Consider the following 18,998-nt stretch of genomic DNA (forward strand, 5'->3'; position numbering starts at 1 on the left):
TTTGACTATAAAAATATTTTCCCAGTTTATTGCTTCCCTTCTAATCTTGTCTGCATTAATTTTGTTTGTACAAAAACTTTTCAGTTTGTATAATCGAAATTTTCTATTTTGTGATCAGTAATGATCCCTAGTTCTTCTTTGGTCATAAAGACCTTCCCCTTCCACAGGTCTGAGAGGTAAACTATCCTGTGTTCCTCTAATTTATTAATAATTTCATTCTTTATGCCTAGGTCATGAACCCATTTTAACCTTATCTTGGTGTACGGTGTTAAGTATGGATCAATGCCTAGTTTCTGCCATATTAGTTTCCAATTTTCCCAGCAATTTTTATCAAACAGTAAGTTCTTATCCCAAAAGCTGGGGTCTTTGGGTTTGTCAAAGACTAGGTTGCTATATTTGTTGACTGTTTTATCCCTTGAACCTAACCTATTCCACTGATCAACTAATCTATTCCTTAAGCAATACCAAATAGTTTTGGTAACTGCTGCTCTATAATATAATTTTACATCTGGTACAGCTAAGCCACCTTCATTTGATTTTTTTTTCATTAATTCCCTTGAAATTCTTGACCTTTTGTTTTCCATATGAATTTTGTTGTTATTTTTTCTAGGTCATTAAAATAGTTTTTTGGGAGTCTGATTGGTATAGCGCTAAATAGATTAGTTTAGGTAATATTGTCATCTTTATTATATTTGCTCGCCCTATCCAAGAGCATTTAATATTTTTCCAGTTGGTTAGATCAGACTTAATTTGTGTGAAAAGTGGTCTGTAATTTTGCTCATAAAGTTTCTGATTTTCCCTTGGCAGATAGATTCCTAAATATTTTATATTATCAGTAGTTACTTTAAATAGAATTTCTCTTTGTAACTCTGACTGTTGGATTTTGTTAGTGATATATAAGAATGCTGATGACTTATGTGGGTTTATTTTATAACCAGCAACTTTGCTAAAGTTGTGGATTATTTCTAATAACTTTTTAGTAGAATCTCTGGGGTTCTCTAAGTATAGCATCATGTCATCGGCAAAGAGTGATAATTTGGTTTCCTCATTGCCTATTCTTATTCCTTTAATCTCTTTCTCAGCTCTTATTGCTAAAGCTAGCATTTCTAATACAATATTAAATAGTAACGGTGATAGTGGGCAACCTTTTTCACTCCAGATCTTATTGGGAATGGTTGCAGTTTGTCTCCATTACATATGATGCTTACTGATGGTTTTAAATAGATGCTGCTGATTATTTTAAGGAAAAGTCCATTTATTCCTATACTCTCAAGTGTTTTTAATAGGAATGCATGTTGGATTTTATGAAATGCTCTTTCTGCATCTATTGAGGTGATCATATGGTTTTTGTTAATTTGGTTATTAACATGGCCAATTATATTGATAGTTTTCCTAATATTGAACCAGCCCGGCATTCCTGGTATAAATCCTACTTGATCATAGTGTATTATCCTGGAGATGGTTTTCTGTAGTCTTTTTGCTAATATCTTATTTAAGATTTTAGCATCAATATTCATTACGGAGATTGGTCTATAATTTTCTTTCTCTGTTTTCAACCTACCTGGTTGAGGTATCAGTACCATGTCTGTGTCATAGAAGGAATTTGGTAGGACTCTTTCATTCCCTATTTTATCAAATAATTTATATAGCATTGGGGCCAATTGTTCTTTAAATGTTTGGTAGAATTCACATGTAAATCCATCTGGTCCTGGGGATTTTTTCTTAGGGAGTTGTTTAATTGCCTGTTCTATTTCTTTTTCTGAAATGGGACTATTCAAGCAATTTACTTCCTCCTCTGTTAGTCTGGGAAGTCTATATTTTTGGAGGTAGTCATCCATTTCACTTAGGTTATCAAATTTATAACTCCTTATTATTTCTCTAATTTCCTCTTCATTGGTGGGAAGTTCTCCCTTTTCATTTTTAAGACTACTAATTTCATTTTCCTCCCTCCTTTTTCTAATCAGATTTACCAAAGGCTTATCTATTTTATTGGCTTTTTCATAGAACCAACTCTTAGTTTTATTAATTCAATAGTTTTTTTACTTTCAATATTTTTAATTTCTCCTTTTAATTTTAGAATTTCCAATTTAGTATTTGATTGGGGGTTTTTAATTTGGTCTTTTTTTAGTTTTTTTAGTTGCAAGCCCAATTCATTAATCGTTTCTTTCTCTGTTTTATTCAAGTAAGCCTCTAAGGATATAAAATTCCCTCTTATTACCGCTTTAGCTGCATCCCACAAATTTTGGTATGACGTCTCATCATTGTCATTATCTTGAGTGAAATTATTAAATGTATCTATAATTTGCTGCTTCACTCAATCATTCTTTAAGATGAGATTGTTTAGTTTCCAATTACTTTTTGGTCTATTTCCCCCTAACTTTTTGTTGAATGTAGTTTTTATTGCATCATGATCTGAAAAGAAAGCATTTACTATTTCTGCTTTCTTGCATTTAATTTTGAGGTCTTTATGTCCTAATATATGGTCAATTTTTGAATAGGTTCCATGAACTGCTGAGAAGAAGGTATATTCATTTCTATCTCCATTCAATTTTCTCCAAAGATCTAACATACCTAATTTTTCTAATATTCTATTTACTTTTTTAATTTCTTTCTTATTTGTTTTGTGGTTTGATTTGTCTAATTCTGAGAGTGCAAGGTTGAGATCTCCCACTATTACAGTTTTGTTTTCTATTTCTTCTTGCAACTCTCTTAACTTCTCCTTTAGGAAGTTGGATGCCATACTACTTGGTGCATATATGTTTAATATTGATCTTGCTTCGTTGTTTATGCTACCCTTTAGCAGGATGTAGTTTCCTTCCTTATCTCTTTTAATCAGATCAATTTTTGCTTTTGCTTGATCTGAGATAAGGATGGCTACCCCTGCTTTTTTGACTTCATCTGAAGCATAATAGATTTTGCTCCAGCCTTTTACCTTTACTCTATATGTATCTCCCTGCTTTAAATGTGTTTCTTGTAAACAACATATTGTAGGGTTCTGACTTTTGATCCAGTCTGCTATCTGCCTCCTCTTTATGGGGGAGTTCATCCCATTCACATTTACGGTTAGAATTACTAAATCTGTATTTCCTGCCATCCTAATAACCCCAGATTATGCTTTCTTATTACTTGCCTCCCCAACCCTCTTCCCCCTTTTAAACTTATGTACCCCTCTTGTATCACGATGCTTACCCTCTTTATAATCCCTCCCTCCCCTTTGAGGTCTTTCCCCTTCCTTCCCTTATTACTCTTTCTTTTCCTTTCCTCCCCCCGTTTTTAATGAGGCGAGAGAGAATTTTCTCTAAAACAAATGTCAATTATTTTTTCTTTGAGCCAACTCTGATGAGAGTAAGATTCACACAGTGTTCCTCCCCCTCTCTAAATTCCCTCATATATGATAAGTTTCCTTTGCCTCTTCGTGGGATGTGGTTTCCCTCTTTTTATCCCTCCTTCCCACCTTATTCTGCCATCATCCCTTTTCCATATCTACTTCCCTTTTTTATGTTATATCAGTAAAATCAAATTATACATGTATTGCTTTTGTATATTCACAACAGAAATACAATTCTCAAGAGTTATTTTTACCTTTTCTGCATCTCTTGAGTTCTATGGTTGGAGATCAAATTTTGTGTTTAGTTCTGGTTTTTTCCTTAGAAACAAATGGAATTCATTTGTTTCATTAAATGTCCATCTTCTTCCCTGGAAGAAAATGCTCAGCTTAGCTGGGTAGTTTATTCTTGGCTGCATCCCAAGTTCTTTTGCCTTTCGGAATATCAGATTCCAGGCCCTTCGGTCCTTTAATGTGGAGGCAGCAGATCTTGGGTAATCCTTATTGTGCACCTCAGTATTTAAATTGTTTTTTTTTTTGGCTGCTTGTAAATTTTTTTCCTTAATCTGATAGTTCTGAAATTTGGCCACAATATTCCTTGGGGTTTTTATTTTAGGGTTTCTTTCAGAAGGTGTTCAATGAATTCTTTCAATGCTTATTTTACCTTCTGATTCTATTACATCTGGGCAGTTCTCTTTGATGATTTCTTGCAAAATAGTATCTAGGCTCTTTTTTCATCATAGTTTTCGGGAAGTCCAATAATCCCCAGATTATCTCTCCTAGATCTATTTTCCAAGTCTGTCGTTTTGCAAGTAGATAATTCATGGTTTTCAGTTTGTCATTTTTGTTTTGCTTGACTGATTCTTGCTGTCTCAATGAATCATTAGTTTCTATTTGTTCAGTTCTAATTTTAAAGAATTATTTTCTCATTAGCTTTTTACTTCTTTCTGTATATGTCCAATTAGGTTTTAAATGTATTGTTTTGGTTTGTGGAATTCTTTTCCATTTCACTAATTTTTTTTAGTGAATTATTTTCTTTTCAATTCACAGATCCTACTTTCTTGAGTGTTCTTTGTCTTTTCAATTCAAATCCTACTTTCTAGTAGATTCTTTATTTTTTCAATTCACAATTCTTACTTTCCTGAGATTTTTTTACTTTTTCCAATTCGTATTTCAGGAAGTTGTTGCTCTCTTGTAAGGCTTCTCTTTCCTTTCCCCATTTATCTTCTAACTCTCTTTTAAGACTTTTAATAGTCTCTTCTATGAGAGCATCATGTAAAGGAGGACGGTCTGATGCATTTTTGCTGTTTGAGGTCTCTTCAGGTTTGCTGACCTGCTCTTTTTCTTTATAGAAGCTGTCGATTATTCTTTTCATCTTTTTATTCATGTTTTAAAGCCTTTAGGGTATGTCTCCTAGGCAAGGGGTTACAGCTTCCTCTGCAGAGCAGGGAGAGATGTAAACCGATTTCTGAGCTCGAGGTAGAGATTACTCTTTAGTGGAGTTTTCCTTCTCCCAACAGGAAGTGGATTCAGCACTGGCTGAGCTATGGAAGTGCCCAGTTGGGCTGTGTGGGTTAGCGATTGCCCTAGGCTAGAGACTAAGGGGTGAAAGTGTCACTGCCGCAGGCCAGAGCCTCTTGTGGGACTGTGAGTATTAGCAGCTGACCACTGACCCCCGATTCTACTGAACTCTGCCCGGAGCTCTGCCCCAGCGTCCCTGCCTGATGCAAATCAGCCCTGGGAAAGCTCTATGGCCCCAAGCCCAGCCCCTCACTGCGCAGATTAGAAGCTAACCCGGCCTGTGTCCTCCTGCCGTGCAGGATCACAACTGCCCCAAGGAAAAGCCCCGTACTGCGGGCTGCACACTTGTGCTGAGATCTGTGCTTTCACTTTCGGTTTGAGGCTCTCCTCGGAAACTAATTTCTCTCCCAGTCTGTGCTGATCTCCCCCCTGGCCCCGGAATCAACCTTTTTTGGCGAGACTGCAGATTTTCTTCGGCTGGTGAGTTGTTCTACTTTTTATCTTACGAATTGTAGCAGTCAAGACTATTTTTGAGGCTTGATATAATTTTGATAAAGAGGGTAAGAGAAGAGCTTAGAAAGTCACGTGTGCCTTCTCCGCCATCTTGGCTCCGCCCCCTGCTTTGCAATATTAAGAAACAAAGTTTCTGATTTTTTCCCCAATGAATTAACAATCAGCTATGTCTTCTCATATATAAATTCAGCCTGAGTCTTTCAAATATTTAAATTTTAATATGAATTTCTTATTTACTAATGATAGTATGATTCAATTAATGTTTACTCAGGCACCATGAAAGGACTATAATCTTTCAGTAAAATTGTCAATTGTTGACTCAAAAATCATACTATCAACCTTGCTTAAGTAAATATGAGTTTCTATCTGAAATAGCAAATACAAATTTGTAGATAAAACCATATTTTCAGGATATAAATTTGATTCATTTTGTTTCTTCACTCCTTCCCAAGTTCTCTCAGAATTAGACATGTCCATGAAGTTGCTATCAATTGTCCATATAATGTGCAATGTATTTATAAGGCCATTGACTGGCATATGGAATGAACTTCTTATTCTCCATTCCTGATTGGCTCTCTCTCTCCACATTCTCCTAAGGCAAGTTCATTCACTACCATGATTTCAACTATACCCTCCATATAAATGACTTTCAAATCTCTTATCTCTAGACTTCAAAGTCACATTAATGATTTATGATTATATGATTTATGAGTTATCATTTATAACTTACCTTCTATCTAACTTGCTCCTCATTTTTATTATCTTTATCAAGCTTCAAGGCATTCTCCTGATTCTAAAATTTGGGATTCAAAATGTTTTAATTCACAGTATCTCATCTTATTATTTAATATACTTTAATTTTCTTTCTGCACTGGTTAAAAGTCCTTTCACATATTAAAACTTAATCATTCTGTAAGTTTGGCCTTTAAACAAAACAAAAAAGATACATCTTTATCATTTTCAGTCATTCTTTTTATGTCCTTCTAGAATCATTTGTACAGAAGCATGACAATTCAGATTTTAAAACAGCAATTTAAAATCCAATAACAGTTATTATTTTCCCAGACAAGCTTCTCTTGATACTCGTATTTTGTTTATTTTTTTATTTAGCAATGTTTTCCAGGGGTCATCTGTACTTGATGAAATCTAAGTACATCCAAAGCCTGAAGAGAACTGTTTCTTTCTTCATTTTTTTTCCTCTTTTCTTTTTTTTTTTTTTTGTAATAATGCCATTCAAGTGCCTCTTTTAACAAATCAACTGCTTGATTTCAATCACCAATGTTCCATTCAACTTTGCTATTTAAAGTAATCTACAACCAAATCTATATAAGGTCAAAATTGGGACATTTTAAAGTCTTGATGAATTCAAATTTTGCTATCTAAAAAGTGTAAAAAGGCTAAACCAAATAGTAAATTTCTATTTAACTTAATCTGGTCACTTAAAAACACTGAACATTTTCTAAGTTGTTTTTCAGATGAACGTAGTCTGAATAGAAGAATGATAGAAGGGAAAAGGCCAGAGCTTGGAAATGAAAATTGTGACTTTACTATTTCCTTTTTGTGTGACCTTAAAAGAGTTTATAAACCACTTTTCCTCTTCTTCTCCAGTGTTTTTCCCTCTGTCTCTCAATATTTCTTGATCTTTTTTCTCCCTAAAAATAAATTTAATTTTGGAAATTTCACATTTTGACAAATATTGAAGAAAAAATTTCAATTCTTTGTGAAGAAGAAAATGGAGGTTTCCTCTACCAATATACAATGTGTGTGTTTTAATGATTAAAGCCTTTTATTTACTATAGTCATTTTTTGATATATCATTCCTTTTCCATTTCTATCCTACCATATATTTTTCCAAAAACAAACAAAAAAACCAGTTAAATAGAATTAACTGACAACACTCACTTTCCCTCATGTCAATAAAGGGAGAGAGGATGATATGTTTCATTATCTCTTCCTTAGGATCAAAATTGGTCATTGGAGACGTGGCTTTGTTCTATTATTATTTTCATGTATATTACCATAGTTACTTTATGTAGTTTTTTGTAGGTTATATTTATTTCATTATATATCACTTTGGATGTCTTGCAATATTTATCTGCATTCCTCATATTCATTTTTTCTAAGAGTGCTAAATATTCTATCCCCATCTCCCTAAGGGCTCTCTGCTTTCCTGAGAAGTCAACCTGTGTTGTGATTGATGGTGGCAAAGAGTAATACCAGGTGGCAAACTACATACAGTAGCACGTCGTTTATGTGATTCTGCAAAGGCAGCATATAGTTAGCACATGTGCAGCGTTGCTTGGGTTATATTAGGGTATTAGGGTATATAAGGGAGAGAGAATTTGGAATAAATGGACTCCATCTTTGACCATTATCATGGGCCAACTGCCTTCTTCACTCCTCCACTAAGACCAAGAACTCAGGCCAGTCCTGAGATCCTCCAGAGAGCGAATGCGGATAGTATATTTTGGCTCTAGAAAGCACATGACAATACTTGCTCTACCTATCTCAGAGTCATTGAGAGGGATACCACAGATGGTAGATATGGTAGCTCCTTTAAAATAAATTCATTCACATTTTTGGGGTCATACAATCTGAGTTTCAGAGGAGGTAAGTGACTTAGGGAGGTATCATAATCTTGTGATCCTATGACCTACCTAGGTTCAAAACTTGGCTTTCAAATTTACTATTTGTGTGAAATTTTGCATCACTTAACTTCCCTATTCTCAGTTCCTTCAAATGTAAAGTGAAGAGTTTGGACTTAATTGCTAAGGTTCTTTTTAGCTCTAAATCTATGGTCCTATAACACTTGCTTAACATCACACAGCTTGGAAGTAAAAGAATAAGTATCTGTTTCTGGATCAAATGTTCTTCAAAATGATGGGAGATGGCTACTAAAAGAGAAGGAAGTCAAAGAAAAGCCGTAGGTTATGAAATTTCATGGGAGACAGGTTGAGTGGTAGTACCACTAAAAGAAACAGTGAAATCAGAAGAGGGGATGCTTTTAGGGCACAAGATAAGTATGATTAGGCATATATTGAATTGGAGATGTCAATGAACTTCTAAAGGTACATAAATTATAGAGAATTTGGAGCTTAGAGGATGGATTAAGTTGCATATATCATCTCCCCATGGGAGTGAATGAAATGATCACAGGAAAGACAATGGGCTATTGATTTATAATGGGATTCACTGTAATAGCATTTCTGCATTCTTTTAAGCATGAGGGCACTAGGTATGCTTATTACAATTAAAATATGCAAGTTATTTAAAATATTTGACATACATAATACAATAGCAATGTCTTATCCTTTCCTCTTACTCTGAGCCAAACAGATGTGCTTTGCCTGATCCATGGTAGGGTCAAGTGATCTTTGGATTCAGGACACATTATGTTTTTGCTGTGTTAATCAAACATTAGCAACTATGGGAGGCAAAACACTATCAGAACAAACACCTGTATCTAATTATGGGAGTTAGGGCATGTCTATGCATTTTAGCTCATACACACACACACACACACACACACACACACACACGCAAACCCTACTGCTTTCTTCTTCAATGCTATTCATGAGACACACTCTCTATAGAAAATCATTCAGCAAGCATGTTGATAATGAGATTGCATAGGGTGGGGGGAAAGATCATCTCCAGAGTAATCAGGGCTGAAATTGCATAGTACTCAGCATTTTCAGACCTTCAATTTCCCTTGCTTGCTTTGAAATGAATGTACAAAAATTTTGCAGCCAAATCTCAATTATCCCCATAACAGGAGACAAAAATAGCACAGACAATTCATTTTTCACAGAGAATCCCCAAACTCATTTGAATCAACAGTTATATTGCCAGAAATATTTTTATAGAGGATACTAAGAGTTATGATTTCTTGATGTCTATCTACCATACCCAAAACACTTGAGTAGAGGTTTGAAAGTATAAGAAAACTGGCAAAATACCAGCAATAGGAAAGAGAAGGGCAAAATATGAACAATCTAACAATTAGGTTGAACAACAATATACTTTTGAGACATGGAGAAATGAATGTGAATTATTTCCAATGTAATTTAAAGAGGATTCTTGTTAAATATGTAGTGAAAATCAACAGAGAATGAGAACTATAAAGTCAATTTTATGATCACTTACCTGAATGGGAAGTGCTTTTGCTTCCCAGCTGTGTTTCTGATTGGCTGTGGCTGACTGGTGTGATGTCCTGGCAACCCTGAATGGGTGAGTCCCTTCCTGCAGGATCTGAGCCAGATGGTTTTTCAATATTCTTCATCTCCATTTCTTCATGATGAATCCAAAGATCAGGGGGCCGTAGGTCTTTCTGACTTCCCTTCCTTTTGCCAGCACTATGGGTAGCTCGTTTCCTAGGAAAGAAGTGGAAAAGATAAGCTGAAACCCATCTCTAATTGTTCTGCTCACAGAACAATTAATTCAAATCTTTCCATTAGCTGCCATCTGAGAAACAAAAAGACTCCCTGGGGTTGGCTTATGACATCCAGGAATCAGTGAAACTTGGATTTGGCCATATTTTTTCTCACCCACTGTAGACAAACCATATTATATATGATGCCATATTAAATCTTCAGAGGTTCATCTTTTATGCAAAGGATTTTTTCTTCAATATCACCTTCAGACTCACCCATGAAGTGACAATAGGTTAGACAGTCACATGCCAATCCTAGGAGTTCCAGTACAAAACAGCCCCTGGCAATTTCTCCTTAGGAGACAAATGGAATAGCTGCTTTGAAAGAATGATGGAAAGAAAAGGACAGGATTTGTGCCAAAGGCTGGAACTCAAACAAGAGAAAATCTTAACATGCCAGTACCCAAACTGTATATTCAATTTGGAAGCTTGCACTCAGAAAGAGAAAACAAAACAAACCAAGCCAAACAAAAAGAACCTAGTATAGGGTTATATGGAGAAAGTTTATAAAGGAAATTGTTCATTTTCATTACTTTGGAGTATGATTATTTATATTTTTAAAAGATCTTCTTAGATAGATAAGCAGCATCCTTTAAAATGAAAGTCATAAATCCTTATGTATAAAATAAAAGTAAAATAGCAAAATTTGGGGAAAGGTATGATTGTCCTTGATATTAACATCGAAAAGCTAAAGATGTCCCTTATATTAAGATTATAGATGTATCAGTAATACATCTATTTGAACAAAATGTTCTTGAGTCTCATATTTTCAATTTTCATTTCCTTTTATGTACAGTGAATTTGTAACATTCACCATGTAATATATAAATAATCATGAACTGAAAACTTTTTAAAAGGAATGTCAAAAATTGATTTTATATGTAATTGGGAAAAGCAAAATATTATTTTAAAAATCTGTACTTTATTTGTACTAAAATATCTTTCAAGTTTATAAAAGTATCTACTCATTTGAATATTTCAGAATTTGATAAACTATTCCACACCCTCCCTTTCTCTACTCATAATGTTTGTAAAACATTACCCAATCCTTACTTAATATCTGCTTTCCCCTCATTTTCCCATTCCCCTCAAGCTAGAATCATATGACTTTGTGCATAGTAAGGATGAGGGATGCCTTGAATAAAGGATTAGAATTGGAGTAAAAAAAGTCCTGAGTTCAAATCCTAGTTGTATGATCAATTAATACAAGTCACAAACTTTTATAAGCCTTTGTAAAATGATTCTGGTGCATCTCAGTGACATAGTGGATGCTGGAGCCAGGACACTTATTAGCTGTGCTATCCTGGGCATGTCAAGTAACCCGTTTGCCTTAGTTTCCTTATCTGTAAAATAATCTGGAGAAGGAAATGGCAAACCACTTTAATGTCTCTGCAAAGAAAATTCTAAATTGGGTCACAAAGAGTCAGACACAATTGAAAAACAACTGAACTACAAAATTGATTCTGTAATAGCACTTGTTATATTTACTTTATAGGATTCTTTTGAAAACCCAGTGAGGAATTGTATATATAGTCATTTGCAAACCTCAAAATCTATATAATATCAATATGTAAATTGATATATATCACATATATAAATATCAACATGTAAATATATAGATCAATATAAAGTATCAATTATTATTGTAGATCACAAGTAGATTACTCTCTATTCTTTAGTTATTTATATTGCCTATCTCTGAGCATAGCACTTTACATAAGATATATACTGAATAAATATTTGTCCAGGTGATTTATTCGGACCTATCTAGCATCTTTATGTCTTCCGTAAAGGCAGGCATGGGAGCAGCTGTAGCATTAGATAGAATGTTAGATCTGGAGTCAGGAAAACCTGAATTCAGATTCCATCTCAGATGCCACATGATACTGAGCAAGTTCACTTAAACTTTTGTTTGTCTCAGTTTTCTCAATTGAAAAATGAGGATAATTATTGGGGATAATTATGGCACCTAGCTCACAGGATTGTTGTGAGGTTCAAATTCAATAACATTTGATAACAGCACAGTGCCTGACAAATGGCACAGAACATATAAACACTTATTATATCTCCTTCACCTCTCTTTGCCATTTCTTCCTACTTCACTCACTTTTATAAATTTAACAAGTACTGGGCAGGTTTATAGATATGGCTACACCATAGTTTTGTACAATGGAAGGAGACTATTATCTGTTTTGTCTTCAATACCTTTGTTGATGATTATCTGTAGCTTTTGATTTCTTGGCTGCAGGACATCATTTTGCCAATATCATTTGGAATTTCCACAATGACTAGTGGGGGCTTTTCCTAAAGCTATCCTTGTTTTCCTCCTCGTACAAACACATATTTATATCATCTCTTTTTGTGGCATCCAATAATCTTATATTAAGGCTATTTCAATCATTTGGGAAGTGCTAAACTGATTATGACATGTAAATGAAATTGGATGCTCGAAGTTTAGCATTCACTAACACATGATGGATGCTTTAAAAATGCTTGTTGACTGACTACTGTGCCACAAGAAATAAGGAGGTGGTTTTAGAGATTTCTGGGAATACTTTTATGAAATGATGCAAAATGAACAAAAGCAAAAGAAAAATTTTAAATAACACTTAAATATGAAGAGTATTCAAAGGCTCAAGAATTCTAATTGATGCAATAATAACCAATCATAATTCCAAAGGACCAATGATGGAACATACTATCAAATTTGACAATGAAGTAATAGACTCAGGTCAAGGTGCAGAAAAATTTTGAAAATGGCCAATGTTGAACTTTGCTAGTAGAGAATAGATATAAGTTTTACAAAGGTTTTGTGCTTCTTTTTTCCTTTTTTTTCTTTTAATTGGGGAGGAGAAATATTAGGGAGAAAAAATGTATGTTAATTGAAAAAACTTTTTAAAAATTTAATCATATTGTATTTTTAAAAATATAATATAAGAGTTTAAATTCCTTTTGGAGATCCTCTGTGACACCATCCTGGTTCCTTCCAAATGTTAAGTGTTCAAATCTTCCTCAATTAACTTTGTGAAATTTTTATATCTATGCCTATTGCATCCCTATTTAATTTGACCCTATGGCCCAGTAGAAAATTATGGCTTGGCATACTGCTTATGTAGATTACATCATTAATTGTGTATTGAACTATAGTGACAGATCTTTATCAGAAGCAATAATCAGCATTTTATACAAATAATTTTCCTCAAAAAATAATTAGCATTTCTATTTGAGATTTCAGAAATAGATTTTATGTGATTGCAATGTCATAATCTCACTAATTCAAATAATTTGGAGGATATCTATATAAATTAGCAAAGTGGTAGAATTATAGAATACTTTTAAGGAAATATATATTTTATTTACTTTCAAGTGTATTTTGTTGTTCAGTCACTTTTCAGTTATGTTCTACTCTTTATGATCTCATTTGGGGTTTTCTCCACAAAGATATTGGAGTGGTTTGCCATTTTCTTGACCAGGCTCATTTTATAGATGAGGAAACTGAGGTAGGCAGGCTTAAGTGACTTGCTCAGGGTCACATAGTATGTATCTGAGGCTGTATTTGAATGAGCAAAAATGGGTCTTCCTGACTCCAGGTCTGGCATGCTATACATTGAGCCACCTAGCATCTTTTCAAATGCATACAGTATAGAAAATACAAATTAGCTAATATTTTTCTCAGTGAAGTTACTTTAGAATCTGTCCAGCCTTAGAATGATAGATTGTTTAAGTTTAGAATGCTAGAAATGATCTAATCTAACCAACATTATATTTCTTTAATATGAGAAAACTGAGGCCAGGGGAAGTTAAAAACTTAGCCAAAGATACAGAATTATTTTTTTCCCTTGCTAATTGTGTTACTTTGGCAAATCACTTCAGCTTTGTACATTCCCAGCTGCCCCATCTCTAAAATGAGTGTCAGACTAAAATGATGTATGTCTAAAATCTTTTCTAGTTCTGACATCCTGATTATAAAATTCTAAGTGTAGCACACATCACAAAGCTCATAGAGACTAGTAAGAGAGATCCATCTCCACTTCCCCTCCCCCCCATATATCTCAAGAGCCCTGATCAAAGTAAAATTTCAAAAACACCAACATTTTTAAACAAATAGATCATGCAAACCTCCAAGGATTGTTGTGATGATCAATGAGATAATGTGGGAAAGATCTTTGATGGACCCCAGGGAAATGTTTTCTAATTGTTCCCATTCATATAAAGAGCTCTTGCTTCCAGGGGCTTTTATAAGACCACAGGCATCCTGTCTGTTTCAGAACTGCATTTTGTTTTCATCTGAATTATACAGATTGTTCTAAAAGGTTTCCTTGAGTGAACAAAAATTTTTAACCAAGTTACAACAAAACAACCATTCTCCCAATACCTTCTAAAAACATTATTTTTGTAATGTAAAACCAAGATAAGAGGCTTAAGCCAGGAATGTGCAGCTAAAGAGCAGACCAGACACAGATGAGGTTTGATGGTAAAAGGCCTAAAAGCCAGTATGTATGGGGGAGGGGGATTGGCTGGAGTGCAGATACTTGCTATATATTTATGGCAATGCAAACATTTCTTTTTTAATAGTTTTCTTTAGCTGGAGTTTACTTGGTGCAATGATAGAATGTTGGTTCTCAAGTCCAAAGGATCTGAGATTAAATGAGGTCTAGCTGTGTGACGCTGAACAAGTCATTTAACTCTGTTTGCCTTAATTTTCTCATCTATAAAATGACTTGGAAAAGAACATGACTAAACTATTTCAATGTTTTGCCAAGAAAACCCCAAATGGGGTCAATGGAGAATTGGATGTGAGATGACAACAACCACCATCAATTTTGGTTTTTGCTTTGTCTAAGACCATGATTGCTATTCCACTTTTTTTTTTTTTTTTACTTCATTTGAAGGATAATAGATTTTTCTCCAATCCATTATCTTTATTCTCTATTTCTCTTTCAGCTTCAAGTGTGTTTCTTGTAAACAACATATTGTTGGATTCTTATTTTTAATCCATTCTTTTAGCCACACCTCTTTTATGAGTTATTAACTGTGTTATTACCTCCATGCAATTGTTTTCCATTTATTCTTCTTTCTCTGTTTCTGTTTCTCTCTTAGTTTTTATTTCTGTTTGTCTATCTATCCATCTATCTGTCTATCTCTCACCTTTGTTTCTCCTCAAAAGTGTCTTTTGTTTTGACTGCTACTTTCCTTAATTCACCTTCCCTTCTATCAACCTCTATTCTCTATTTTCCTATACATTTCCCTTCCTGTTTACCCATAGGGTAAGACAGATTTCTATACCCAACTGAGTGTACATATTACTCTCTTTGAGATAACGACAATGACTGTAAGGTTCAAGCACTGTCTGGTTGCCCTCCCGCCACCTTCTCCTCCATCATAAAAACTTTTCATTTTGAAACTTTTATGTGAGATAATTCCTCTTTCTTCCTCTCCCTTTCTTCTCCCAGCATGTCTCTCTTTCTTATTCATGACAATTAATTTTTAAAAAAATCATCCTATCATAGTCAACTCACAGCCATAGCCTCTGTGTAACTACCCTGAAATAAATAAAGTTCTTAGGAGTTACAATTTTCATCTTCCCATACAGGAACGCAAACAGATTAGCCTTATTAATTCCCTTATGATTTATCTTTGGTGTTTACCTTTTTATGTTACTCTTGAGTTTTATATTTGAAAGACAGATTTTCTATCTGGCAGGAATTATTGAAAATCATCTATTTCAACAAATATCTACTGTTTTTACAGGAAGGATTATAGTTAGCTTTGCTATTTGTAATCCTAGTACCTTTGCCTTCCACAATATCATATACTAAGCCTGTTACTTCTTTAATATAGAAGCTACTAAATTTTATATGATACTGCCTGTGGCTCCATAACATTTGAATAATTTCTTTCTGACTGCTTGCAATATTTTCTATTTGATCTGCCAGCTCTGGAATTTGGCTGGAATATTCCTTTGAGTTTTCATTTTGAAAGCTGTTCCAGGAGGTGAACAGTAGATCCTTTTGATTTCTATTTTACTCTGGTTCAGGATATTAGGATGATTTCCCTCAATAATTTCTTGAAATATGTTGTCTACATTCTTTTTTTGATCATGGCATTCAAATAGTCCAATCATTCTTAAATTATCTCTCCTGAATCTATTTTCAGGTAATTCTTTCTTTTTTTTCCCAATGAGATACTTCACATTTTATTTTATTTTATTTTTCATTATTTTGATTTCATTTCTCATAGAGTCATTGGCTTCTACTTGCCCCATTCTAACTTTTAAAGAATTATTTTCTTCAGTTAGCTTTTGTTTCTCTTTCTCCATTTGGAAAATTCTGCTTTTTTAGGCATTTTCTTCACTATGTTTTTGTATTTTTACTAATTCATCGATTCTGTTTTTTAAAGTATAATTTTCTTCAGTAACTTCTTGTGTCTCTTGTACAAGAAGTTGCTTATTCCTAGTTTTCTTGTGACACTTTCATTTCTTTCCCCATTTTTTCCTCTATTTTCTCTTATTTGATTTTGAAATCCTTTTTTGAGTACTTCCAGGAATTCTTGTTGGGCTTGCGACCAATTAACATTTTTTCTTTGGGCCTTTATTTGTAATTGATTTGTCATCATTTTTCTTCTAGGTTTGTGTCTTAATTTCCCCCTTTATTATAGTAACTTGTTATGGTCAAATTTTTGTTGTTATTGTTGTTGTTGTTTGTTTGTTTGCTTCTTTTTCAAACTTGTTTCTTGACTTTTTACTTTATGTAAATGTTAAGCTCTATTTTCTCAGGTGGAGGGATTACTGTCCCAAGCTTCAGTCTTTTCATACTGCTGTTTGGCCCAGGGTGGCCTGTTGGTTTTGGGTGCTTTCAAGGTGGAATGATCTAAGGAGAATAGGGTCACTGTTTTCCTGACCTCTGGTATGATTTTTATTCAAGAAGGGACTCGTTCTCTTGTAACCACCAGTGCTCATTCTCTTCTTGGTCCTGGGCTGTGACAACATCCACTGCTCTCCTGAAGTCAAAATTGCTCATGCTCCTCTCTATCTTGGAATTGAGAGCAGGATCCCTGCTCCCCTATGAGCAATTATAAACACTCTGATTTACCCCAGAACATTGATTAAGGCCCTGGTGCCATAGAATCACAACTATTGCTCCTTTTGACCCTGGAACTGAGAACTGGAACAGTGTATTGGAAATAAAGTAGGGTCCTTAAACCAATGCCAGAAAATGATCCTCTGCAATCTCCTTCTTACTGGTTGTCTGAACCCTTCATCATCAGCTGAAAACTATAAAAAATATTGTGGCTGATAATATTGCAACTGCTGCTACACAACATTCTATGCAACATTTTGGTCCAGTCATCATTCTGGTAACCTTTCTTACCAACCTATTAAGTTGTCTTGGGGTGAAAAAAAATTTTTTTACCTTGGCATTTTGTGGTTCTGCTCTTTCAGAATTCACTTTGAGGTATTATTTTAGAGTTGTTGGAGGGGAAGTTGAGAAAGTTTGACTTAGTGCATCTCTGCCATCTTGGCTACATTTCTCCAAACAATTTTTTAAAACAAAAATTTCACTTAACACATTTATGACAACACAGTTAAACGACATCTGTAAGATACTGCCAAAATTGTATTTAGAGGACATTTTACACCTCTAAACATATGCATCATTAAAAGAACAAAAAAGCCAATCAATGGATTGAATGTAGGATTAAAATAAAACAGAAAAACAATCAATTAAAAATCCTTAATTAAACACTAAAATAGAAATCCTTACAAAGGAGAAAGTTAAAAAAAATTATACAAAAAATATTGAACTAGTAAAAAAAAAACCTACTAGGGGCTGGCTTTATGAAAAAAAAAAAACAAAATAGATAAACCATTAGTTAATTTGATGTTAAAAAGAAGAAAAACAAATTACCAGTATTAGCAATGAATAGGTTGAATATGCAACCAATAAAAATGAAGTTAAAGCAATTATTAGGAACCATTTTACCTAGTTATAGGTCAATAAAACTGACATTTTAAATGAAATGTTTGGATATTTACAAAAACTCAAATTGTTCAGATTAAAAGGGGTAGAAATTGAATGCTTAATCCCATCCAAGAAAAAGAAATTGAATATGTCATAAAAGTGCAACTATATTTTTGGCATAAGAACACTTGTTCTATCTGCCCCTCCATGAACTTTGATACTGAGATTTTCCAGATTAGTCTGAAATAGAGAAGTTTGGAAGGGAAGAACTCCCATATTCCATGTGAATTAATGGAATGTCTTTTACTTGCTTATTAAGAAGGAAATGAAAGGACTTTTGAAATCATGCTGAAGCTACTAAGGTCAGGGATTATAATTATTATTATTATTACTCTCTTTTGCCAATGCTTAACATGGTGTCTTGATGAAAGATCATAAATATATTTATTGAAATGAAAACTTCTGATTTCTGAGAAAATAGGGAATGAATGGCAGATAGAACATTTAGGTACTTGCTTTTCTTAAAACACCCTTTGAGCCAGGTTATATAAGGATTACTACACACATTTTGCAGTTTAAGAAACTGAGGTTTAGAGGGGCCAAATGCTCATTTAAAAAACAGATTGCTAGTTTTGAGAGAAAATCTATTACTTCTAATAACAGGGTCAGGTTTATTGCACTCCACCATACTGCCTCATTAACTCAAAGTAATATGTTGCTATTTGGGACAGGTGATAATAATTTTTGTTGTTCTTTGGAAATCTATTTGCATATTGGCAAAGACCCTAGTCTAAAATGGCTGGAGTTTCCACATTATCTTTTTTGAGAGCTTGTACTGCTGCCTTGTACTAAAATATTTCAAAAAATATGTATTTGACACTGTTTTTATTCTCATAAAATCATTAACATTTGTCCATTTGTCCAAATACACTGCTATATGCTAAATGTCTGCTATAATAGACAGATAACATTTTACAAAGTTCACATAGGTTAACATCTCTCTTGTGGCCTGGGAAAAAAGACTTTTCTCAATCTAAAATAATAAAGGCAAGAAAAACAGAAAAAAAAAAAAAACTAGTTTCTCTGAGGGAAAACTTAGCCCTTTAGAGCAATTATAGGGCATATACAATTTTCTACAAAGGAAGTAGGGGACTTGGGGTGAACTTGAATTCATCTTTTCATCCTTCAAATCAACCTGTTATGAATGAAAACTTTCCTTTGATTCCAAGTGCATTGTCATCCAACT

At 33.9% G+C, this 18,998-nt stretch overlaps 1 protein-coding gene across 1 annotated transcript in view; it reads right to left on the reverse strand.

Annotated features, from left to right (window-relative positions):
• Nucleotides 1–18,998, reverse strand: part of DCC (DCC netrin 1 receptor) — a 1,389,687-nt gene that overhangs the window by 60,894 nt on the left and 1,309,795 nt on the right. The window contains exon 24 of the mRNA XM_031946063.1: nucleotides 9,506–9,732. Coding sequence (XP_031801923.1) covers nucleotides 9,506–9,732 — 227 coding nt within the window. The remainder of the gene's footprint in view (nucleotides 1–9,505; nucleotides 9,733–18,998) is intronic.

The sequence above is a fragment of the Sarcophilus harrisii genome, chromosome 1 (genome assembly GCF_902635505.1).
Source record: "Sarcophilus harrisii chromosome 1, mSarHar1.11, whole genome shotgun sequence".
NCBI classification, from domain to species: Eukaryota; Metazoa; Chordata; class Mammalia; order Dasyuromorphia; family Dasyuridae; genus Sarcophilus; species Sarcophilus harrisii.